The following is a 27,050-nucleotide window of genomic DNA, read 5'->3' as shown; positions in this document are numbered from 1 at the left end:
GTAGTATACCATAAAATTGTGTTCGTTATTTAATAATTGTGATATATTTTACTGTGATTTTAGTCAAGATGGTCATTTCTGGCATGAAGTTTTAATTTTGTTAACCAATTTAAAACTTGTATTAGGTATTAAGTTCCTTTTCTCATAGTTTCTCTTATTCAAGTATTGAGTACTGATGATAATGTTATATTTTTAAGAAAGGAATATTGTCGAAAGAATACACAAATTATTGTCCAAAGAGGGTTCATACAAACAACTTCATATCTTGTTTCAGCATTACTTAGAAATCCATTGTTTTGACACCAAAGTTTCCGGTTATTTAGTATTTTACTTTACCACTACACTTATATCTTTCAATATTTTCTAAGAAATATTAGACTTAGTTTTGTTTATCCAGATCCAGTATGTCTGTGATATATCTTACCAAAATATTTAATATCAATATTATTGCCCAATAAAGGCTGTTTTTGAAATTGTTAAATTGAACTTTTTTTAAGCATGGTTGTATGCCTTTATTATCATGGCCCATAATCATCTACCCATATTAAATATTGCGCTCGGTTGGTGTCCTCTATTGAACTGTACAAGACCAAATTATATTAGTCTATTCCCTTCTCTGCCAGTCTGAATTCTGCCTGTGTCTATTTTTTTTTTTACACTGGTGGAAAATGTTAAAATTTGAAGCTCATAACTCAGTATGTCTATGAATGTGCACAACAAGGTCTGATTCAAATCATAAATTAACAAGGAGTTTAAATTACTGCTAGTCTTTGATTTGACCAGGATGTGCCCATCTTTGTTATAAGGGCGACTTGATGTTCATAGTAATTTTTGAAACCAAAAGCTGTCATGGGATATTAAAGCAGGAAACTGGGTTAGCAAACTAGATCGTGGCTGAACCGTCCCAGCACCCTTAGCAAACTAAGGCAGAACCAATAGAAGTATCAAGACAGTATTATGTAATTTGTGTATTTTGTACAAATAAATTCAATACAATAATAGAAAGATAATCTAGATCTACTCAATATACAGCAAGGCAGTGAAATGCTGATATTGTTATAAATGTCTGTAATAAATGCAAGACTGGTATCAATTGAACACAAGTAAACACTTGGTATCTTCTCAAAATATATATACATATTTACATAGATAACTTGGATAGTAAGGCAAAAATGTTCTGGACCAATTCAAACCTTGAACACAAGTAGTACCTGAACAATTTTCAATATTACTTCAACTAACTGCAATGGTGGGCCCTTGTTTATTTCTGCCACATCCCAAAAATATTGTCAAGACTAATAATATAGAATGACAAAACTGAGATCCTTAATATATACATTAAAATATTTCATATACACGAGGCTATTCAGAATTTAGCACATTTTATTAACAGCACTCGTTACTTCATAAAAATTACATTTTTATACAAGATTAATATTTGTACCACCAAATAATTTACAACACAAGAAACTTCACCACATTTAACATAATCTGATAACTTTATTAGTAACTATCAAATAATCTTCATCTTGTAATTCTTTTAGTGCATCATCAAACATATCTTTAGTTACAGGCTGAAATATACAAATCATTACCATGTTTACAAAAGTCTAACCCTCTTTTTCATCAGATCAGCATTGGCTAAATTTCCTAGTAGCTAATGTAATAGTAAAAATTCAGTCCTACTGACAAGGAGTTGTTCCATTATGGAATAAGTTGGCAAATCTGAAGAGATTAACTTAATTATAAATATTTTGTATATTGGAACCAATTCTTTTACATAGAAAAATGGAAGTGGACAAGAATCTGAAGAATTAAATTCGGTAGAAGTTAAAATACTTACGAAGTCAGATCTTTCTCGGAATTGTTCATATAACGGCTGATATTTCAGTGTAGGTACTTTTCCTTTCTCAGTGATAAGTTTTTTAAGAGACTGGGCAACCTCTGCTTTACGTTTTCTAGCAGCACCACTGATGCCAGTAGTTAATATAGTAATATCTATTTTACCAGTTGATGGATCTACTGCTGCTTGTTTTAAAGCTTCTTTATACAACCTGTAAATAACGTTATATTAAATTATCTTTGCTCATTACCCCAGTCGATTCAACTTTAAACTTGTATGGAAAAATGAAATAACAACGCCTTTGACAAAGGACCAACTTGTAGAAAGGATTGTGAACATATTTGTTATTGTATCTTTTTCTTTCTTTCTTAATATTGAAGAATAGTTTTTGCTAAATTGAATCAACAACCTGATCACAATTAAGGCTTCTAGTAAATGCCAGACTTCTTGGTAGAGTAAATTTACATTATATGAACGTTAAAGACAAGCACAGAAGACCAAGTGATATACATGTATAAAACCACTTTTACCTTCTAGCTTCTTCAACATCAGCAACTTCCACTGTATCTGATAATCTCATTCTAGCATGAGCCTCAGCTAATCTGATCAATGATTCTAGTTGTCTAGGATAGGCGGAGACTTGACCACGACTACTTCCAACTTGTCTCATTTCAACATAGGCCTGAATAAAGGCTTGGCTGGCATCTTCACTTATCTTAGGATGAATTTCAGCTTTAGCATAGGTTATATAGTCCCTTAATATTCCCATATCCTGCAACAAACAGAAAATAGCTATGTCAGACTATGAAACAATTGCAATAAAAATCATTAAAAGGCATCCATATCTTAGTGATGAAAACTGGCACCAGGATGGCTTTTAAAGCTGGTAGCATTACAATTTTTATTACCTTGAAGAGGATTGGAACCTACAGTATCTAATTGCCCGACAATTCAACTTGCCAAGTATGCACTAGGCATAAGTTATTCGCATCAGACAAAATAGCCTAGCAGCTTTGCAAAAGCCTAAATCTATATCAGGCCAAAGATTGAAACAGTTAAGAAACTTGAAGCTTTTGAAATTTTAGATTGATGTTTAATACATTACTTAATACTTACGAGTTGTTCTTCCTCTGCCTCCTTTTCACTTCGGAAATATAACGATACAAGATGGCCGGCTAGACGTCTGTCATACAACTCATCTTGTGGATCCAATACAATAAATATCAAATCAAATCTGGAAAGGAAATTAACAAAATTACAGCACTTGAATGACACAAAAAAGTCTTTATCCTAAAAGTGGCAGGAGATTGACCAAGCTGGTAGAGAGTTGAACTGATGTCTGCTAGGTGATAAGGTGCCATTGTTCAAATCTTATTGGCTGACTTTTAACCTCTACCACCAGAACAGCTGCATAAATTGTCTACAACTGTCTTAAATAACCTTTAATATTAATGGAGGGAATCCAAAAAACGAACCCTGACTTTAGTTCTATATGGCAAAGGAAGTATTAATAATCACTTACCATGATAACAATGTATGTGGTAGCTGAATATTTTCAGTGATAGTTCTATTTTTATTCCACTGAGATTCTACAGGATTGGCAGCAGCTAAGATAGAAGTTCTGGCATTCAGGGAACAAATAATACCAGCTTTAGCTATTGACAGAGTTTGTTGTTCCTAGAATGGAGTTCAAAGACAATAAAATTAACCAGTAGATCATATGGACCTGATTGTTAAGTATAATTTTTTCAACAAAACTATTTTTCTGAAGCAGTATATTTTCCTATTTGGTTCTAATAAATACGTCAAATATACTTTGACTGTTGCCATGTCATGTGTTTTTATTAATTTGTTAATGGCTGCCACATTGTTATGTCAGCTATGAAACTTGATGCTTGTATAAAATCTTACCATAACTTCATGTAATATAGATCTAGTACTGTCGTTCATTTTATCAAATTCATCAATACAACAAACACCATTATCACTCAATACTAAAGCACCACTGAAAAAATTAGGACATAGGTCATTATCATATTCATAACATTGCGTTTAGTTTCTTCATTTTAAATCCGAGGTGTATTGATGCTTTGGATGAAACTATTATATTATGTATTAGATGATACAAATTGTACATCTTCACTTAGTACTATAAAGGTGTTATAGAAAAGAAAACCTTGAAGATAAACCAGATTTGATGCTTAAAAGAGTAACCACTGGTAATTGATCTTCAGACTACAGAACAAAAGGGTACTAAGATTGCATGAAAGAGGAAAAATAAATTTTAAGGTACAAGAGACCATTAGACTTACGTTTGAAGAACTAATTGTCTTGTTTCAGGATCTTTAGTAACATAAGCTGTTAAACCAACAGCACTGGAACCTTTACCAGATGTATATTGTCCTCTAGGTACCAAGTTAAAGACATATTGTAATAACTGAGATTTACTAGTACCAGGATCACCACACAGTAAAATATTAATTTCAGATCTACAAAATATATTTCATAATTATCAATAACACTCGAATAACCACTTTCTTTATGTAAATAAGTGGTAGATTGTTGTATAAATATGTTTTAAGGCCTTTCCCTAAATATATAAATTAGCAAGAGCTGTGAGATAATCCTTCCTAAAATGATGTTTGCCACATAATGAATGTAGAAAGAAGTCAATATCAAATGGCTATAGTTAAGTATTGTTCGACTGATAAAGCTTAATTTCAGCTATCCAAATAACATTTTTTTTAAAATAACTAGAAAGTATACTCACCTAAAATTACCCCTTCCAGAACTAGTGAAATCTTTTCTATTTCCACCAAATAATTGTAACAAAATTCCCTTCTTGATGTCATCGTTTTCATAGATACTAGGTGCTATAGCTCTAGCTAGTTGTTGATAGATTTCTGGTTTCTTCGATAACGTTTTAATCATTTCTACTCTTTCTTCACTCATTTTCATTACTTCTTTACTGTAACCAGATTAACAAATGATTAGGACTGAAGGTATATTTCATTTAACAAGATATCTTCAAGTTCTTTTCCTACTTCAGCAATATCTCTCCACAGAAAACTCCCTAAATTATTTGCAAGATATACTTAAGGAATGTAAAATCTCAGGCCACTCTATACAGCTGATAAAGATAATTTCTTAACCTTTACAAATCATAATCTCAACTATCGCAGAATATGTGATGCATCTGTAGAATATCACAAGGAAGAAAACTTCAGGTCACCAATAAAAGTCAGTTCATACCTTTCATCACCTTCATCAGAAGATTCACGTAATCTTTTATCATCAACTTTACGGAAATGGATGACATCAATATGTGTTTTATAAACTGATTTGACGTTTCTCATCCTAGGATTAACACGTAATGGTGTAGCTCTGTATATACCAGTTACAGTAACTCTATCTCCAGGTTGTACTTTATCTACCAGATCATTATGAGCATAAACTATTACTGTATGAGGAGTCTGTCCTGGTGGCATATCATCTGAAATAGACATGGTCATCGTGAGATTTTGCATTTTATGAAATTATTGGAATATCTGGGGACTTTGAATTATTCCTTTTTCCACATTTTAATTTAAGCAAGATCAATGCCAAGCAGACTAAAGATCAATACCACGAGGTTTGGCCAATGATCAGCTGTAAGATGGGATAGCATTTTTAGCCGATTTGATCAATAGCCAAATAAATTGGTATAAAATATAAATAGGGTTCGTAATATCACTTTAGATCACTTATTCCTGTGACAACTTAGGAGAAACTCAAAGTGTTGTTCAAACTAGGCTTACTTCTATTCCATAGAGAAATTACCTGGTGATTCTTGTAATTTGATCATCTGTTTATCACTGAATTGTGATCGATTGTGGATCATTGTGAAAGAATGATTGGTGTTACAGTTAGAACATAGAGTAGGTTCAGCAATCCTTCCTCTATCAATCTCTACTGTAGCAGGAAAAGCACAAACATGACATTGAAAGAAAGCTTCCCTCATTTCAGGAATCAAGGGAGATAATCTAATTACCATTCCACCAATAGTAATCAATCTATCAATATCTATAAAAGAAAATTTACATATTTATAAACATATTTAGTAAATTTAAATTTAAGCTCTGTTTCTAAACAGATACGAGGGCAGCCTTTTTTGTTTTGGGTTAGAACATTCCTATATTTGCTTTCATCGACACAACCTGAATGATACCTCTGACTTGTATAAATGCATGCGCTCATCTATACCAATGGATATGTACTTAAAGCAGAATGTCTATAAACATAAAGTTATGAACCTAACGCCAATAAAAACACAAATACAAACCTTCAGGGTTCAAAGCTCTCATATTTTTGGTCTTCTCAGCATTGAAAGTACGAATCTGAACTTGATGTTCTAAAACAGTATCAGGGAATCGGTCAAAGAACATTTCGTTAATAGCCATATCAAATGCTGGAATCACTTCTTGTGGGTAGCTGACGAGTTGTCTGTATAAATCAGGGTCAAATTCACGAAGATGAGAACAGTTGATGTTTAAGAATGGTTCACCTATTACATGAATCTGAAAGAAGTAACAACTGTTTAAGATGGGATTGGAGAAATGTTCCGACCCGTTATTTAGAGGGATTGTAAAAGACGCATTATGAACCTTTTACGTGTATCAAGACACCAATAGTATCGATTTGCACCATTATTTCAGTCAGACATCTGTGGGTTTTACAATTCCACTTGAACTATGCCTTTTATGACAGCTATTGCAACATGGAGTACCAATCTATGAAATTAATGAAACCACTTTGAACTTATCTCTAATTATCTTTGGGTTCAAGTTCAAAACATTTATGTACCCTCAAGCTTATTTACCTCGTCTAATCTCTGTAAATAATATGGTTCACTGATATCCATTCCTTCAAACTGTTCATCATCAGCTACACTCTGTCTGTCTATATATTTACTAATAAATCTTCTAAATTTCTCTTTACATTGACTAACAACTACATCAGTACCCCAAATTACTAACTGTGGTCCTGCATTAGGATCACTGCTTATTTCACTTGTTACTTTAGTTGGTTCCTGAAAGTAACAAGAATCTATTAAAATCTTTAAAACTAACACAAACTAACTAATTATGGACTTACAAAATGGGATAAAATGGGATAAAATGGGACAAAGAGTTGCAAAATTTCTCAATTCCCGAAATGACTAAGCAATTTCATGAAAAGATATTATGTATCCTGTGATTTAAAATATGATATGGGTGGAACAGCCTGTAAACTTACCGATGGATCTGATCCACCAATAGCTACTTGTTTCATCTTTTTAGTAGATCTAATATCTGGCCGTTGTCGAATTGGTGTAGCACCCAAACCTGGGGTACGAGGTGTGATAGGTCCTCTTGAACTTGGCGTTCCATAATTCAATGGTGAACTCAAATCAATTTCACTTGTGGGAACTGAAAAATCAAAATATGTTAGTAAATAGACTTTTTTTTACCATATCATTGGATCACTTATTTAAATCACATTGATAAGAACTGCTCAATGGGATTAGTGATTAGGGAGGTTGGGATTAGTGATGGGATTAGATTGAATTTAACAGATTAAGATTTATACTGATGAACAAACCAAACTACCGGTACTGATTAAGTAAATAAGATGAACAAATCAAAGTGCAAATTCATTATGAAAGGGGACTGAGATATCGTTTTATATTGGTTTGAATAGTATCATCATAAATAGTCCTTGTTGCCCTAATTCCAATTTGATCAGACATTTTTATTGGTACAAAATTTGTCTATCATATTAGCATTTCAATGTTCTACTGATTTCATAAAATTAAATGCCTCAAATAAGAAGCAATTAACTAGATTAAAGATTCTAGTCTTTACTTACTTCCACCCTTAGGACTTGAAAACAGAGATTCATCTCGTACACCAGAGGGAGGGGATGACGGCATAGGAGCCAATTCACTTCCAGGAGAGGCATCTACCCTTCTTTTCTTCGCACTACCTTTACTGGATGCTGAAAAAGAAATTACAAGAAATAATACAAAATATAGTACATGAAAATTTGAAATAAATCTTTAATAGGGTTATATGTCAATGTCATTTCTTTTAGTTAGCTACATGACTTTTCCACGGATTAATCAAATTTGACCAATATTGCGGCAATATTAGAACATAATTATGCAAGTCATGTAGGCCTACAATTGAGTAAGTCAAGCTTTACGAGACCTGACGTTATTACAAGTTTTGCACAGTCTATCTTACTTACGTGTTGTTGCTCTTGAACTCCTTCTTGAAGCTAAAATAGAGAAATCATTTATTGAAAGATGGTTTACAGGCCATAAAACTTAAAGTAGTGACCACAAAGAGCCTAATAAGATAGACAGAGCCAAGGGTGATCAGGAAAGACACTCAGACTAAGGCAGAGTCAAATAAATTATCAAGTAACACTACGTTAAGTCTGTGATCTAACATGGATTTGGACAATGTCAATACTAACATTGATCTAGAGTCTGAGGTTCTAATTTTAATTATCAAAATAGAATTCATACGTGTTTTTGGCATTTCCACATCTTCTGTGGCTGGACTGGCAGGTTCTGACGTTCTTCCCCTTTTACTTCGTCGTCTGGATGGCGTTGAAGCTGGGGATGACATTTTTTCACAAGAACTTTAATATTATTTTCTAAGATTGTCCTGAACTTTTTTCCTATATGATCAACAAACAATAGAGAGAGCGAGCTATTTCCCGCGAAATCACATCACGTGTTCATAAAGCGCGGGAAATGTTACGAACAAATTTTAATCAAGGAATATTATGAAGCGATGATATCCATATGTTTAATACACGAGTGAACGACAATGTTTATGACTAAATTCGTGAAAAGAAGGTACATATGTCTCAAAATATGAAAAAAAAATATTCAGAGGAGACCGTAATCAAAATAAAGGAAAAATGAAAAATGAAAAAAAAGATAGGTACTTTCTGACCTTTTAGAATTTCAATTGATTGTACGTGTCCATTAAACTCCCCGGTTGTCAAGACGTACTACTAATAATTACTGCAGAAACTTCGGACTGGAAAATCTAAACAACAACAGCACATGTCCAATGATTCAATGATTTGTTTATATTTTTAAAATGTAGGAAAATGTCAAAGCATGCATTTTAACAGTGTTTCACTCACTGCCTTCCCTACTCCTTACTCCTTACCCTTCTTCATGGCCAGATTTGTCACACTCTATATGCTTATAATAAGTCAATGCTTTAGTACATATAATAAATACTTTTGCATGGAATGTGAAATTAATAAATGAAATTTAAACACATTGGTGATCACAAGACAATACAATACAATCACAACAACAATGATAACATTTTAATTTTTCATGAATGTTAAGTCTGGACCTTAACAAATTTAGTCTCTGGCTTCCTATATGCTAGGCCCCCAAGGTAATTGTTTAAATATGAATCTAAATATTTAAATCAGTCTCAGTTTAATGTCTATTTTTTTCATTTCAGATTTACCAAAGTTGATTGAATTGAATCAACCTTTTGAATGAACTGTTGAAAGTAACAACAAAATGCTACCAAGTATTCTGAAATTAAGAAGTGCAAACCAGTTGAGCTGGAATATGTTTAAAAGATCAAGTTTGGTTGTATTTAGAAACAAACAACAATATTGTTCAGAAAGAAATGACAATGATGATGTCACCTCAGACATTACACAGTCAGAGGATATCTCAAATAACTTAAATTTGCAATCTCAAATAGACAATATGATGATTGAAGAGCCTTTAAAAGAAGGATTTCCATCAGATAAAGAATTCCATGGTCCTGCACCTGGAGATCAAACTCAACATGCATTTCGTCCTAAAGTGGACCCCAGCGAAACTAGTTTGTTATTGTTTCCTGGCCAGGGAAGTCAATTTGTTGGAATGGGCAAACAGTTGTTAGAGTATCAAGGTGCTCAGGAGATCTATGAAGCAGCTAATGAAATATTGGGTTATAACCTGCTAGATCTATGTCTCAATGGACCTAAAACAGAGCTAGATAAAACTGTATTTTGTCAACCAGCTGTGTTTGTTACTTCTATTGCTGCAACTCAGAAGTTACAAGAACTATATCCAGATGTGAGTATAGCACATTTGAAAATAATTTGATTAAAATAAAATGACCTGAGAAAGAAAATGACTTTTCAAGGCTATTGAAGGGATTGTAAAGAGGTTTGCTGAACCTTTCCAATTTTTAGTCAGACGTTGGTGGGTCTTAAAATTCCACTAAAACTAAGCTTTTATGACATCTTTATTGTGATTGCTGTTTAGCATTATATTATTATTATATTAGCAATATTACAGGAACCACACACATCTTATAGAAAATTGGAATGATGCAGAAGAGAACTTCTTTACAATTCATATTTGATATGAGTATTTATATTTCAGGTCCTGAATACATGTATTGGAAGTGCTGGTTTTAGTGTTGGGGAATATGCAGCTTTAGTTTACAGTGGTGTTCTACCTTTTGAAGATGGTGAGGTTTGGTGCCTACAAGCCTTTGTTTTCAGTCACTGGCATGTAAAGCATTATCATAATATTCTAATTTTTGTTACTTTAGAGGAATTGTAAAGCGGTTTTCTTAATTTTGTGCGTGTATTAGGGGCACTGATAGCATCAATTTTCACCATTCCAATTATCAAGCAGATTCCTGCAATTCCATCAAAACCATGTGTGATTATGTCACTAATCGTGAAAGGTGATAAAGTATATTTTGCATTTAGTGGCATCATCAATCACTTAGGCTTAATGGAATGGCAGGAATCACAGACATCTGTTTGAAAATTGGAATGGTGCAAATTGATCTTCAAATTAAATAATTTTAATTTTTTTTACAGCATTAAAGATTGTTAAGTTACGTGCTGAAGAGATGCAGAAAGCCTCTGAGGTGGTACACAGTGGTATGATGACGGTCTTTCTAAAGAATGAATCGAAGTTAAAACAAGCTATGTATGCAGCCAGGAAATATTGTGAAGAAAAATTAGAAATTGAGGACCCTGTTTGTGGGGTGGCTAATTATATATCATTTGATTGTAAAGTGATAGCAGGCAATATAGAGGTAAGAAAAGTAACTTGTTAGCTTCTGAACGCTCTTCAATTGAAATAAATTTACACTTACTCTCTTCAACGCACCCCTTTATTTAGAATTCTACAATTCAAATGCATTGTTGGAAATAAGGTGCATTTAAAATGTAGAACACCTCATTTCTTCAATAGAATTTCATGGGAGATTCTGGTTCTACCCTAGTTACCAGATTTGGATTTTGAATCATTATCATTATGGTCCATAAACATGATCAATTATTGAAATTGAAATTATTGCTCTATTGAAAACATTCTTTCATGTATGTATTTTAGGGCAATCAATGAAAATTTTTAATTTTGTTGGGTTAATGAAATTATTCATATTGCAGGCCCTGAAATTCATACAGGATAACAAGAACCTATTTGAAATAAAGAGAACTATAATGGTACCAGTAAGTGGAGCCTTTCACACACCTTTAATGCAATCAGCTCGCCAGTCTGTTGTAAAAGCTTTAAAAAAGACAGAATTTTCTAAACCTTTATTTCGCGTACATAGTAATGTGACGGCTAAAAATTATAAACGTTCAAAAGACATCATTGATCTCCTTGGTAAACAGATTATCAAACCTGTAAAGTGGGAACAAACATTACATGTATTATATGCTCGCAAAGCAGGTGAAAATTTCCCTCAAACTTATGAAGTTGGACCTGGTAATCAACTAGGAACTATGCTAAAGATGGTGAATTTCCAAGCATATAAAAATTATACCAATATACCTGTTTGATCAGGGTCAGGATAAAGTCCGGATACATTTTATTCAGTGACAATATTGTGATTGGAGACTTAAAAGATTTATCTATTTGTGGTTATCCGATTGAGAATAAGGCACTATGGACTAGATGCACTTCTAAATGCAACAGTTTCTTTTTGTGTGAGATATTGCTTTGTGTTTGCTCTCATCACTTCAAATAGGTGACACAGGAGTCAGTCCGTTGTTTTAAGTATTTTTCTACCAGAACTGATAGGTTTAGTGTTCAGTGATTATGTAAATCTCATTGTGATAGTATAGATATTTTATAGTGATCTATTGTGTGAAAAATATTTCTTACTAAAATAATAAATACGGCCACTATACAGTATGGAAAATCTATATATGAACATCTGTAATATTAAAGACCAAGTCAATGATTAGAATCTATTGGACCCATCTGTGAAAGGAATACCAGGGTAAGCTTGTCACATGGAAGCAAAATGAAATGCAATGTAAAGAAGTTCTACTGCAGAAGAAAATTTTCCTGCGCAGTTCAATTTTGAACTAACCTCTAACCTCCACAACCTGTTGCACACAGGGACTCTGGTCCTACCCAAAAGCCAAGACGGGCAAAGCCAAAGAAAAGTTGCAAAATTATAATGTAAACATTTCTTTATTAAACTAAATAAATGCATAACTTGAAGATCTAGAAATATATATAACATGTATAACAACAATTAAAAATAGGAATTCATGTGATAAATTGTTAGACTTTATCTTATTTCATAGACATGGATAATATAATATAATTCCTTCTTATAGCCCCCTGTCTGTAGATAGGTTATTTTCAGCTCCATTAGGATATAATATAAATCCGTACAATCTGGTGGTTTTTCTGCTTTGTCTGAGCTCAGTATATTGCCATATAAGCCTCTTTTGATCATCAATCATAATGCATTTTCCTCTAGCTTCTTTTGCTCCATAAACTAATATTACACAGAGTATGAAATGATTTACATTATTTTGCATATCAAATAATTCGCAACAGCCGTGGGGCATATGGACATTTTAAAATATCTGGTAATGTCTTTAATGACTCATTAATTGTTCAGCTTTTTTTTACAAAACAAAAGTTTTGTAATGGTGAAAATTCTTAAAAACTAGCAATTCAAAAATAGATCAGCGGAACTCCCATAAAAAGTGACAATTTATGCCTGGCTCTAAACATGCTGATATCCCATCCATATATAACGCCCAAAGAATTGGTAGGGCCAGATTTATCAGGCTAGCTGCACATCAGGTACATAAAGCTAAATAGTCTAGAAGCTATCAAGATTGTGAACCATATACCAATGATGTGTGTTATTAAGTGGAAGCATCAATATATCAGAGAAGGGGCATTAAAATGTTTCTATAAAAGCTATGTTCCCCTATCTATCTTTCAACAGTTTCATGATTAAAATGGTGTATACAAAACATATATAATATAATAATCACTATAACGAGAAAATACACACAACATTACAGTATGCATGCATTATAAAAGTAATTTCAAGGCTTATTCTATACTTGTACAGCTGATTAGCTATTTTGCCAGCTATCTAAAATTTACAAATTTTCTACTGGTATAGTATCAGATACACTATCACTGCTATAATTTCAGCCTCCTTCCATGATCATTGTAGTTACTAGCAGAAAATTGGCACCTGTTTAAGCCATAAAAATATAGAATAAGTCATGCTTTTACCTCTTATATGATTCTTTATAAGCTTATTTTTAAATAAATTACAATAATTATTGAAAATATACACTCTTTATATAGACATTGACACAGTTTTTGCATATATAACATTGCTTCAACATTCATTCACACAATATTTCATGGTAATACTACACATGGAAAATTTCTTTGATCTTTTGGGTAATATGGAATACATACGAAGTAATTGGATAATCACTCTATACCCTTACTACATCAGTGGTTTAAAGTTTGTCATTGAAGTTTATTGGGTACAGTTATAAATTTCATGCAAAGAGGACCTTGCACCTTGGAATAAATGTTATTTCTGTTGTTGATGTACATTGACATTCTAAAAGGTCAATAATAGAATAGAGAGACTCTGGGATGATTATATGTAACCTGCCTAGTTAGGGATATGATTATATCAATTGACATCTTGTGATCATCGCAACACATAAAAACAAACCTTCTGTACAAATTTCTCCCTTCTTTGTAAACTAATTTTAAAATAATTTCATGCATTTTTGCATCATGCATTGGTTCCAAAAATCCAAATTTTAAAATGTTTTAATTTAATAAACCACATGAATAATGTTAAACCTAACGTTTATTTTAATGTTAAATGATAATTAATGTACCAGAAAGTACCAGACATGAGTCTTTATATTTCTTCAAATTCCATAACTACCTAGCATCTTAATAATCTCAGAGGGAATTATCCATGAAATTGAAATCTACTTAAAGGAATACTACCTCTTAGAATGGACATAAAATTCAAAGTCTCAAACTTGGTCAATTCAACATGAGCTGAATGTTAGACAGGACCATGTGTATTGGGCATAATTCTGACCCGTGTAAAATAAAGTTTATTATTATTATTATAAGAGGATATATTGATCAGTTGGTCTTACCTGGTGCCATGACGATGGAATCTCTCTAAATAAGATGATATATCCATTAAACTAAGTAATGATTGAAAGACACTTTTAAGCATGTTTCAATAATGACTAAGTTTTATAGATAATTATCTCCATAACAATATACTCTTGGCATTGTTTAAAGAATTTCAGTTTTTGGTCACTCTAAGCGGTAGTATACCTTTAAAATCTAAATGTGATAAGAGAACAATCATACATTCATACATTAACAAGAAGATAAATAAATATAAAAAGATAACAAATAAATATGTGCAGTTAAAAAATAAAACTCAGCACCATCGATACAAAATAATCTTCACTAACTAACTTGTGCCATTAAAAAATCATTGTTTTATATATGTAGCTTTCACCAACCTGCAAATAACAGTAAACTTGCTTCATTGCAACTATTAAAGGGAAGTTGCCTAAAATGTTTATTGCCAATATTCATTGAGAATTGTGGAAAATACACAATCATTTGGCTAAAATTTAAAAATCCAAAGCTGAGGCTTTCTCAGGACCTGACTATCCAGATAAACTGCACTAAATTATTGAGATTTCAAAAAAAAAAAACCTTGAAATTAACTTTCACCAAAACATGAAACATAAAAGCATAACCTGTTTTTGCAGTTGAATAGACATTTGACATATATATAATAATAGTAAATGAAAAGGGGAACTTTGGTTGATTGCAAAGTTTTTCCAACGGCTAACAAGCACTGCTATTTTCATCGGTTTGTGAACTCAGATGAACTAAACCCACATCGATAAGATTCTCAATAATGCAGCCAGTTACAAGCAGTTATTTTGCAATTTCCGTCGTTGATGCCACCAGTCACAACACAAGGTCGGGCTGAGCCCCTCTTATCATTGTTAAATCAGTGCATAAATCATGCAACATTGTGCTACTAAATTTCTTACTAATCATTTAACATATATATTGCCCTAATATACTTGATACTTATAGACTAGAAAATATATGAGTCGAGTCAAAAGACATAAAGCATTGAATTATTTAAACTAATAGCAATTTCTGTTTTACAAAAGCAGCATTATTGTAATCAAAATAACAGGGTTGTCTTATAAGCCGTAAAACATGCAATTTTGCATACTTTTGGAGCGTCCATATAGCTTATATTGTTCAAATCAGAACTTCAGATAATTTGAATTCTCTACAAAATGTGTGAGATGTCCGTTAACCAATATCAATTTAAGTGAGTTCAATACTACTCTCTACCTGATGAAAGTGAGTTCTTCCTCTTGACATAAAGTATATACTAATAACTACAATATAATATTGCTATCACATTAACAGCTAAATCTATTCTTTCTACAGTTTGGTTGAGCTATAAATGTACATGGAAAAGTCCAGTTTTTCACCAGTAATATCTCAAAGAGGAATCCTTCTTCTATTCTAAATAATATTACGTTGAATACCATTTGGTTTCTTTGATCAGGGCTCATTATCTCAAAAGTTTAGGGCCTCTGTTCCTCAAAAATCCTCAAAATCGATATAAATTTGTGTGGAATTTTACTTTGAGAAATCAGAAAAAGTTCATGCTAATATGGTACGGTTTATCATTATCACTATGATTTTGCATGATCACAACCAACTTCTTGCCTACTTGAAATTGTTCCCCAGAACAGAAAGATGGGCAATATAATGAATCAATCATATCAATAGTACTCACAAACTGGTGAATATATAGGTGGATATATAATCCATTTCACAAGATCTAAGGAAGGTTTATTATTGTGGACATTATAAGGTTTTAAACCATGGTCAGAGCTATCCAGCTAATCTAGGCTATCAAGCCAAGTCGACTAACTTTAGCTGAGAGGAAAGTATGAAGACTAAAGACTAGTGGTTTTGGACACATGTTTAAATCTAACTCCTGAAAAATACAATAACATATATATATTCAATAGTTTATTACGTTTTACAGTTCTTTACAATTTTAAAAGGCTTATAAAGAGGTTTCTAAACTTTTTATGTGTATTGGGGACACTGAAAGCATCCTTGATACACACAATTTTTCACATTTTAGATATAAAATAAAAAAATCTCTTACCTGTTCACTATCATCTACAAAATCTAACCATAATAGTCTGTGCCCATCATCAGCTGACATTTTTAATTTCTCAAACGGGAAATTCCAAAATGTTGTGCCACCATTTTTATCTTCTATCAAGGTAAACCCACTTTCATAATTAATAACCAACTTAGCTTTCTTTCCTTGCCAGATTACAGCTAAGGAATAGAGAAGAAATCAATACTACTAAATCAACTGACTAGACTATAGGTCAAAGTTATATCAGAACTAATGCGTCTAGTTTTTTAATTTTATATGGAGATAACCCTCCAGTGAAGAAATATATAATCTAGGACACTAAAATATGAATAATTGTCAGACTGACTTCAAAAATTGAAATAAATTTACTACAAGCTTTGCTAGTAAACAACTAGCAACTCCATATAAATTATATAAGCTGTACTTACGGGTAATAACTTCTTTAGTCAATACAGCAGCACCATGTGAACCTTGCACCAATGCTCTAGACCAATATGCTAGATCTCTTTGTGTTTCTACTCTAAATACATGTGTTTCAACACCATTTCTGGTCCCAGACCTAGTTCCAAATGACATGACGTCATGACCATTACTCATCTGCTTTCCCGAGTGAACCAATCTGTGAATTGGAAAAAAATATTCAGTCTTTACACCAATTCACTCATCAGAGAAAGAGGGAAAAATCATACTTGAAAAATCTCATGTTCTTTAAAGTTTAGTCCATTCAAATTAAGATGTTCTAAATAGTTTTCACTGCCTTGTGTGTGCAAATAAAATATGAAAAAATGCGGAGCCTACCTTGTTGCAAGTAATGGATGACTTTGGAAAGGTGTAGCCCACTCCTCTTTACTACTAGGAGCTGTATCATACAGTAACATATCTGTATCACTTAAAGCTATACATACAGGTTTCCAGGATGAGGCACCCTGTTCATTTTGTAACTGAAACATGTAAAACACAATTATCACTTTGATAAAATAAATGAAATAAGTGAGCATTTAAGATAGAAATACTAGTGCAATGCACACTAAATGATTGATTTTCTAAATTCTTTTCGTACAAAGGATTTAATTTCTGAGTAAACAGCTGTACTTGAAACTTGTGTGAGCAGCTACAACAAGATGAGCTTTGGAAACTAATTTAATCAGTGCCTATCCTATGCATGCACGATAATAATCTTACATGAGACAGAAATAATTATCAGGTTGCAATAATGCACTTTTGAAAATTTAGTCTTTAAACGACTTACCTGTTCAGCAAGCCAACCCATGTGATGAATTTGTGTCTGATTTGGTGAGGAACTGATTATTTGATTGGCTTCAGCTATTGCATGTTGTGACAGCATAGAGATGGTCCCATGTATGGTGTTAAACCATTCTGTACATATATTTGCATCAGGAAATCTCAGAATACAAGAACTTTTACCATCAGGAGAATGAATTTCTAAAGTTCTTTTATCAGGGTCTGGCATTGTCAAGTTTCGACATGAAAAACAAAGTTTGAGTGGCAGCAACTTGTATTCTATTAAACTGGACTTAGAACCATCTTTGGGTGCTTCTTGTGACCCCCATCCTATGTCATTTAGTGGAGAGCTCTTTCGGAAATATGGTGTCACTTCTCTAAGATATTTCACTGAAAAATAAAAAATGGAGTCAATTTATTACTGGTACAGTATTAGGTTTAGATTATTACATTGCTTCAATGCAAATGAGCATAGCATAAAGCAAATATTCTGCTATCATGTGGTTTTGAAGTGTCAACTAGTGTCAAATATTTGTACAAATTATAATGCAAATTCACCTTCAAGTTCCACCACTTTTCCAGCCTTTTTCAAGGCTCTGACAGCTTCATCATGGGTAGCTTCTCTCAAATCTTCACCATTGACACTCAAAATAGCATCCCCAACATACAGTTTCTCAGTTTTATCTGCTGCCATCCCTTTAAATATTTTACTAATTAGAATTGGCATCTTATTTTCCCTTCCTCCTTTAATACTGACACCCAAACCATTTTGTTCTTCCTTCTGAACTTTGACAACTCTTTTCTGACCGGCAATACTGTCAGGCAAGTCTGGATAGCCATTGACGATTCCTACTCGATGTTCACCATTTCCATTTAGCAAAGCTGGCTGCTCAGCTCCCTCGACTAGTGACAGTGACAGTGAATCGTCATTTAGGGTTATATTCACTTTGTACCACTGCTGTCTGATGAAAACTTCAAAGTCTCCACAACCGGCCATTGCAGCAGCGGCCATGTTGACCTTATAATTGATCACGTGACATGGATTAAGGAGTATTTATTTTCTGTTTCTTTCCATGATAAAAAAATAATTATTATTGAATGACATCCAAAATTATTAGGTTCTAAATTTAGAAATTACTCTAGATAGTAACAAAATTGTAACAGAAATCAAAAGATAGAGTTTTCGCCGAAAAATTGTTCAAGTGTCTATAAACACACAAATCGCTCCCTAGAATAATCATTAAAGCTAACGTGAACATAAAATAAAAAATTATTAAAGCTAATGCGATTTTTCCAAAATTGAACATGAAGAATAAATTTGCTTCATAATCTTCTTCTTGTATGTGAAGAACATGCATCTTATATATGATTATATTAGTTTTATCTTAGCTTAATAAATCTTTAATTGTTATAAATCTGGATATTGAAAGAACTATTCTAGCAAAAGTTTTGCCTCATTTCTATCAGATATTGAAGAGAAATGACCAGAGGTAGAATAATTCTATTTTCCAAACAATTCTTTCTTTTCAAACTTTCCACCTGATCTATGATTTGTTTTATTAGAATTTGATACCATCTGGTATATGATCTAAAAGGCAATATGTTTCACCAAAATGTTGTGAATTTCAGGTTTCATTTTGCGGTTTGAATTTAATACCAATTTGCAAAACTGTGATTAACATTATCAATGTTTACAAAATATGAACGGGTTGAGGAAGAAGCTAGGATAATCTTGGCTACTACAGGCTGTTGGTACAATAACGGATTACCAATGATCATCACTTTGCTTATTGATTAGTAAGCTGTCAGTGATTTGATCAAGTCATTTGTAATTAGCAATTAGACTACTGGAGTAATCAATAAATGATTATACAATACAATGTATTAAAACAAATTGGTCTTAGGTTTATAAATTATTCATTATAACCCAATTGTTGAAATAGCAGACGAAATATTTGTTTTTTGATTACCCAGACATTAACAATTTCTTTACAAATTTTGTATGTCATTCAAGTCTACGATTTTGATGCAATGTCGTAAAATGTGTTAAATTGAAATATTTCATATATAATTATTAACATTATGATTGATATGTTAAGAATGAAATATTCTAATAAACTTTGATTATATTCATAGTTTAACTGTCAGACAAGTGTGGTACATTGTTACACTTTTTACGACATTTATTTTTAGACGTCTCGTATCGAGAGACGCCATAAACAACATGTCCGCTCAGCTCTTCTTCATTGTGATAAGACAAAACTATTGATCGCCCAGGTAAAATTACAACGGATCGAATTATGGGGACATATCCTTTGTCTAGGCACAGTCTGAAAATTTGGTTTGTGCTGACCTCAGAATTAATTTGATCAATAATAGGTTATTTCTTGAAATAAATCCGAAATTTCTGAACTTGTCTCTGACTGTAGTAATTTGATAATTTAATTGACGTAAATTGGATAAGTGTGCCAAGACAAAAGCCAAATATTGACATTGTATTGTTCATGGTTGAATGCCTTTTCATTTGTCATCTATATTTTATTATATAGGTCATCTACTGAATAACTGACAAAGAAATTAAGGTTAGATGCCTACACAATCATGCCACCCAGAAGACCTTCAAAAAATAGTGAAACCCAAAAGGCAAGAGTATTAGCAAATAGATATGAAATTGTCAATAAATTGGGAAGTGGAAATTTTGGCACAGTTTTTATGTGTAAAGATTCCTATGGTGACAAAGAAGAGTGAGTATTGCATAGTTGATGTTTTTTTTCTTGAATATCTATTACTTCCAAAAATTACTATACAGAAATAAGATGAGGATTGAAAAATGATTCTGAGCTGATTCTTAGAAGCTTTGAGATAAGAAGGTTTTTTATTAAAATTCATTTGTGAGAGAGGGATATAAAAAATGATTTATTTCTTGACATATTTACTTATATAATTAATATTTACTAATATATTTAATATTTACTTATATATTTAATATTTACTTATATATTAAATATTTACTAATATATTTATTATTTACTTATATATTTAATATCTAAAGCTGCGAACTTACTGTGCTGAGCGTGCTTTTTCATCCGCAGTACCTGTGCTATGGAATAATCTACCAAAACATGTTAAAGACGCAAATTCAGTGGACATTTTCAAGACTCGTCTTAAGACACACTAACTTACTTGTGAATACCAGATATGACAGAGCAACTCAGCGTCACTAGAACTTTTCTGGAAAAAAGGCACTATATAAATGCATCATTATTATTATTATTATAATGCATATATGAGGGGTGTTATTTTATCATTTATTTAGTGAGGCTCACTATTTATGGTACAATCCTCATTTGTAGGCAAATATAAAACTTCTAGTTATATTGAAAATATCCATCTGAAATTGATCAACTCAACTTATTTATCTTTGAATCGACCCATGGAACATTATTTTAACAAAATGTTCAACCTGTGTAATTTTATCATTCCAGTAAAGTTGTGAAAGAAATTTACGTTGGTGAATTACAGCCTGATGAAACTGTTGACGCCAATCACGAAGCCAGATTATTATCACGATTAAAACATCCCAATATTGTTAAATATTTTGACAGTTTTATAGATGAAACTCTGGAATATTTTTGTATTGTTACAGAGTATTGTGAGGTATTGTTTGTAATTTTCTGACACAGTAATGCAGACATTACGGGCCTGTGCACCACATAAACAATTTTAGATATGTAAAAAGTTTAAGAATCCTAGCTCATATTATATGCCCTGATTTTTTTCTCAAACCCTGATACCCCATTATGATTGATGGGAATTTGCTCTCAAATAGTATCAATCTTGGCCTTAGTGTCCCAAGAATTAAATTTGAAATGAAATAAATGTGCCAAAAAATTTTCAACTATTGTTGCTGAATGACAGTAGGTTTCCATAAGAATGAAGAGACACAGTACTTCTGATAAATCTTCTGACCTGAATGCTTGTTACATCTAAACTTCAATAAACAGCCAACAACAGTTAAAAACAGTGGTTCCCAACCGATTTCAGCCTTCACACCCCTGGAGCCATCACGTGGACTTTACACATCCCAAAAATTTGTTTCATCACATTTGTGATGATGTGAGGTGCTCTCTCAACTCAAAATAAATTCTTCTCCTACACCAGTTGGCCACACCCCTGACACCCTAGTCCCACACCCCCAGGGGGTGAAAACACCCCAGGTTGGGAACCAGAGGTCTAAAAGAAGACGTTTAAGATATATCTTTAGGTTCAGGGTTTAGATGGATTGAAATACACCCTTGCATATGATTTTACCTGACTCTATGTTTTAGGGTGGTGATCTAGATTCTAAGATTATAGAAACTAAGAAGAAAGGAAGATATATAGAAGAAGTAACAGTATTAGATTGGTTTGTTCAGTTAGTATTAGCAGTCCGATATTTACACAGTCAAAGAGTTCTTCATAGAGATTTAAAATCAAGGTGAATATATTGTTTAAATTTCGGAAGGGCTTCTATTGGCAAAGATTATCCCTGAACATCATTTTAGTGTTACAATAAAGAACATTTTTTTTTTTTTTTAAACTTTCTTTAAATATTCATGCAAAACAAACTTCAAGATTGGTAAAGTTATTGTCAAACCAATTCTCAATTTCTGCCAGAAATCTTGAGATCTTGAGATACAAGAGAAAGACATCAAACAAGTAATTTCAACATACCTTTTATTTCAGAAATATATTTTTACGCAAGAATAAGATAAAGATTGGTGATTTTGGTATATCACGTATATTGATGAGTACTGTGGATTATGCATCGACTTTTACTGGAACACCATACTACATGAGTCCCGAAGTTTTAAAACATGAAGGATACAATTCTAAATCTGATATTTGGTATGTTGTTTGTTCTTAACTTTTTAATTGGTAAGCTTATATTTAAATTGGTCAGAAAGGGACTAGACTATGAAATTTTTTACCTATACTTGCTGTATTAAAATGTTTCTATTTAAGTAGAGCTCAATTTCAGCGATCCCTTTCAACTGCTTGATAATTAAGATGACATTTCTACCTACCCATGGCTTGATTCATCGAAAGCGTTTTCATCGGAATCTCTTGTTTTTTCTTTTAGGTCAATTGGTTGTATATTATATGAGATGTGTGCATTAGAACATGCATTTGATGGTCAGGGTTTGATGGCAGTGATGTATAAAATAGTGGAAGGGAAACCACCAGACTTACCTAAAAGATATTCTAAAGATTTAAATGAAGTATTTAAAGGGTAAGTTTTGATAAATATGAGCAAGTTGAACTCTAAGTCTTGAAATGGGCACTCCTGGCAAAGAGTTTTACTTCTTCCCTTTATGCACCTTAATTGGGTACCTTAATGCAAGAGGAATCTTGCACAGCATTTTAAAAGAAATAAAAAGCCTGATTTTCAGATATTCATTAGATCTATACTTACTATTTTGGTTTTTACTTTAGGATGATAATCAAGAACCCAGATGAAAGACCATGTGCAACAAAAGTTACTCAGATGCCTTATGTGGCCAAACATATGGCTGTAAGTCAAGTTTTTTTAAGTTTTATCTACATTGTATGATATAGAAAAAGCTGCGTTTAGCTTTCTATGTGTCTCAGGGATAAAGATGGTATCTTTTTTTGTACTTTTCCAATTTTCAATCGAATGTAAATCGGTCATGCAATTCCACTAAAACTGTTTGAATTCTTACTACCTATTTCATGTGAATTTCAACTCTGAATAAATATCTCAGTTAACTCAGTTGATTGTATTTTTCAGCAAATGAAAGATTTATTATCTGATGAATTTAAAATTCATACTGGTATTGATGACAACGTTGAATTTAGGAAATATGTGTAAGTAGCCCAATTAACTCCATACATATAATAAAATTCATTCGAAGAAAGATTTTTACACTAGAAATTTGGTGCAATATGTAATTCATTATAAATTGAATTACACACTCTATTTTAGTTCAGAAAAGGCCCGTATGTCAGACTACGAGGATGCCAGCCAAAAAAGTTTAACACCAGCAGAAAAAGCCAAGATTAGAAAATTACGCAAAGCAGAAGAAGAAAGAAATAGACTAAGTCAACTTGCTAAAGAAAATTATTTAGAAAATCAAGAAAGAAAATCAGATATAAGAAGTACCTTGGCTAAATCAATTGTAAGTTTATTTCATAATTAACTGGAGCTCATCTCATGGTGACAATACATGCTTTTTCGATATACAATCCTCATCAGGACAGCTGGTGTCGCTTATAGGGCTAATTTCCAAAATTGAACGTGTGGTATACAAGCAAATTAAAGAACTGATCAGGAGCAAGAAAAGCTAACTAGAATGTTCTATGGTACAAAGATCCTTGACTCATATCTGTTTTTTTATTATTAACATAAACTGATATTTCCCCCAGGCTCCTGTATGGGTTGGTGGGGAAGGTGAAGGTGTACATGTGAAGAAAATGTTGTCTAAAGGATCAGATAAGATCTACAGAGAACGTGAAGCAACCACTTTGTCTCATGCAGGTAAGTCAGAACACAGTTACTGGCCATTGTTTTTTGATCAACAGGTGACTGAAAGGACCATCTCCCCTATGGAGTTAAATGTCATTACCACCTCAATTGATAGTGATGGTACCTTGGTTTACTAATTGGCAGGAAAACCAATAGAAACACCCTTTCAATTCAAATTTGAAAAAATTAACAATTCTCAATGGGAAGAGATGTCTGTTCTCAAACATTAATGAGTTTCACCTTGTGCCGTAGTAAAAAAGCTTATTGATTAATAATGGCTTAAAGGTCATAGTTCGCCATTTTCAGGGTTGATTTGAGTCTTGAATTTATGTAATCCTGAATGTTCTTTGTAAGAAAATATACTGGCCAAAGTGAAACATGGTAGAAATAAAGAAGGATGTGTCAAAGAGGTTGTGTACTTAAATTTATTGTGCATTTGATTGAAATATCTTGAATATCTATGATTGTAGATTTAATCAACAAGATGTATAATAGAAAAGATGATGATGTTGACAGTGATAGATATAGTGAAGACCACAGGCCAGCTCTACATTACCAGCTAGAAACAGAGGCTTTGAAGATCGTCCAATAACTCCCATGAAAAATACTATGGTTTATAATTCACTTCATTCCACACTAGATTTTGAAGATGGTGGGTAGTAAATTTTTTAATGCCTCTATGAATTGTGGGATGTATACTGATGTGTGTCCCTAATTGCTCGTAAACACTCCAGAAGACATAATTCTTTATTTTTGATGCAACAGTCTGTTACACAGGGCCTCTTTTTATTGTTCCATCTGAATGGCAAGACATTTTTCCGATGTTGCTTCTTGACTGCTTGGTTTTCTGCATGCAATAAATGAAAATACAACGAAAGTTTAGCACAGTCAGAAATAATCAAGAATCTCAATTAAGTAATGTCTTTTAAATTAGGAATTCCCAACAAACCAGAACTAGCTGATACATATTACTCCCAATTTGACGATGAATTTGAGAACAATGAGCCAGTTACGCCCGACGATGATGATGATGAAGATGAAAAGACAATAGTTCCTGCCAATAGACTTTCCAAGAAAGCATCGGAAGAGATTGATGAAGAAAATGGAGAAGGAACCATGATGGGAGAAGAGACTCAAGATATGAGTGAATTCATTGGTTGTTTACAAGGTGCTTTACGTTCTACAACAAATGGTAAGTTTTGTTTACATTATATGACAAGTTCATGTCAAATAGTAAGTTTTGTTTACATTATATGACAAGTGGTAAGTTTTGTTTACGTTATAAGACAAGTGGTAAGCTTTCTTTACATTGTATAACAAATGGTAGGTTTTTTTTACATTGTATAACAAATGGTAAGTTTTGTTTACATTATATGACAAGTGGTAAGTTTTGTTTACATTATATGACAAGTGGTAAGTTTTGTTTACATTATATGGCAAGTGATAAGTTTTGTTTTAATTCAATGACAAGTTTTCTTTGCAATTTAAAACGCAATTTCATCAATCGCAAGTTTGAAGATTATAAAATGTAAAAGCAGAGAATAATTTTTTTTTTCATTCAGAATCAACGATAAATGATGATACTGGGATATTTGGACCTCAAACCAAAGAAATAAAAATAAAGAATATGAAAGAGTATCCTTTAATATTTAAAAGCCAAGATAATCAATAATAATTAAACCTACTTTTCTGCACATGATTGAGCCTTGCAAAGATTAAATGCTAAACCACCAGGTAGCAAACAAGCCTTTTACTTGTAAAGCAACCTTTTGATCATTGCGGTACCGTACTAAGGAATATTAACATATATTTGTTATAATAAAATATTTCCTTAACTCTTATTAGTCAATGTATCAAGAAATTGGGTAAAGATACATTTGATAAAGTTTATAATTATTTAAAGAGTGCTCGTAGTAAAAGTGGTAAAAATAAGACAAGCGAAGTCAATATTCAGAAAGGAATGTCTAAATTTGTTAAAAATGTGGATGACTGTTTTCTGGTGGAACAACTGTATTTTATAGAAAATGAAAATATATAAAATTTAGATTATATTTGAAGAATGGGTAAAATAATAGAGAATAATATTTTTAATGTTTGTATGTACAGAGAAGATTATGTGATATGTGCGATGTCTGGAATATCTTACAATTTATTGGTTTATATCTTCAAGATAATTACACAGGTATCCTTTAATATCATAATTCAAATTTGGAGCTCCACTTGAATGGTTGTTCTTGTGTTAATTGCAGGACATGTCTACTATTCATCACGTACCTGAAACCACTCTGCAATTGGGTTTGTTAACTGGAAATCCCTTAAAGAATATAACTTTAGTCACAGTTATCAGGAAGAATTTGTGTATTGTTAATTGCGTGAAAGTAAAATGCCATGTTAATCCGAAACATGAATCTTAGACTGAGTTTTTATGTATTTTGATTCAGAATGAACATAATGCTTGTTATATTTTTGTGTATGATGATTTTAATACTGCTGAACAGAGTGAATGATGATTGTTAGATTTTTAGTTCTGAGAATCGTGTATTATCTAGGTCTTTAGGTATATTTTCTTTGTACAATATCTCTATTAATTTTGACTATTAGGACTTTATATTTAGTTGATATTAGTAATAGCCTAAGGGTTGGCCTATTAGTATCTAATATTCCACTGAATCTATGTACACTTTCGAGGCCTTGTCTATAAATTTTACTGCTGTTAATGTGTCTAGATTATTTGTATTTTTGTTGGCATTTAGGCTAAACAGTAGTTTAGGATAGTTTCAATTCATCAGGATTTATTCCTTACAGATAAATGTGTATAATTAAATCTCTTGTTATTTGTACTAAACAAAGCACGACAGGCATCATTATTTATTCATAATTG

General features: G+C 32.3%; 5 protein-coding genes across 5 annotated transcripts; 3 read left to right on the top strand and 2 right to left on the bottom strand.

The window, feature by feature from the left end:
• Window positions 1-957: 957 nt before the first annotated feature.
• Window positions 958-8,596, bottom strand: LOTGIDRAFT_206222 (hypothetical protein). The gene is made up of 16 exons (XM_009052667.1): window positions 8,394-8,596; window positions 8,111-8,140; window positions 7,730-7,858; window positions 7,118-7,290; window positions 6,702-6,911; window positions 6,165-6,399; window positions 5,663-5,905; window positions 5,096-5,336; window positions 4,614-4,811; window positions 4,156-4,332; window positions 3,755-3,848; window positions 3,368-3,520; window positions 2,960-3,079; window positions 2,374-2,615; window positions 1,844-2,054; window positions 958-1,574 (listed from the first exon to the last, which is right to left on the bottom strand). Exons 1-16 carry the CDS (start codon window positions 8,494-8,496, stop codon window positions 1,482-1,484), a joined length of 2,652 nt encoding a protein of 883 aa, XP_009050915.1. The 5' UTR covers window positions 8,497-8,596; the 3' UTR covers window positions 958-1,481.
• Window positions 8,597-9,620: 1,024 nt separating this feature from the next.
• LOTGIDRAFT_114671 (hypothetical protein) lies at window positions 9,621-11,704 on the top strand (the record flags this gene model as incomplete). The annotated part of the gene is made up of 4 exons (XM_009052666.1): window positions 9,621-9,971; window positions 10,284-10,371; window positions 10,733-10,953; window positions 11,309-11,704. 4 exons carry the CDS (start codon window positions 9,621-9,623, stop codon window positions 11,702-11,704), a joined length of 1,056 nt encoding a protein of 351 aa, XP_009050914.1.
• A 4,090-nt stretch (window positions 11,705-15,794) lies between these two features.
• LOTGIDRAFT_231326 (hypothetical protein) lies at window positions 15,795-18,655 on the bottom strand (the record flags this gene model as incomplete). The annotated part of the gene is made up of 6 exons (XM_009052665.1): window positions 15,795-16,224; window positions 16,402-16,580; window positions 16,830-17,020; window positions 17,200-17,342; window positions 17,651-18,033; window positions 18,202-18,655. The coding sequence occupies 6 exons, from the start codon at window positions 18,653-18,655 to the stop codon at window positions 16,132-16,134; spliced, it is 1,443 nt and encodes a 480-aa protein (XP_009050913.1). The 3' UTR covers window positions 15,795-16,131.
• A 1,637-nt stretch (window positions 18,656-20,292) lies between these two features.
• On the top strand, window positions 20,293-23,804 carry LOTGIDRAFT_62743 (hypothetical protein; the record flags this gene model as incomplete). The annotated part of the gene is made up of 7 exons (XM_009052615.1): window positions 20,293-20,387; window positions 21,129-21,300; window positions 21,972-22,120; window positions 22,369-22,530; window positions 22,766-22,915; window positions 23,119-23,216; window positions 23,563-23,804. Coding segments are annotated over 7 exons (1,068 nt in total), but the record flags the coding sequence as incomplete, so codon positions are not given.
• Window positions 23,805-25,087: 1,283 nt separating this feature from the next.
• Window positions 25,088-25,841, top strand: LOTGIDRAFT_158992 (hypothetical protein; the record flags this gene model as incomplete). Its single annotated transcript, XM_009052664.1, has 2 exons — window positions 25,088-25,361; window positions 25,732-25,841. 2 exons carry the CDS (start codon window positions 25,088-25,090, stop codon window positions 25,839-25,841), a joined length of 384 nt encoding a protein of 127 aa, XP_009050912.1.
• Between the last annotated feature and the right edge of the window lie 1,209 nt (window positions 25,842-27,050).

This window comes from Lottia gigantea (assembly GCF_000327385.1).
Source record: "Lottia gigantea unplaced genomic scaffold LOTGIsca_19, whole genome shotgun sequence".
Classification (NCBI taxonomy): Eukaryota; Metazoa; Mollusca; class Gastropoda; family Lottiidae; genus Lottia; species Lottia gigantea.
Note: the sequence above shows the minus strand (reverse complement) of the source record. Positions and strands in the feature narration are given on the sequence as shown.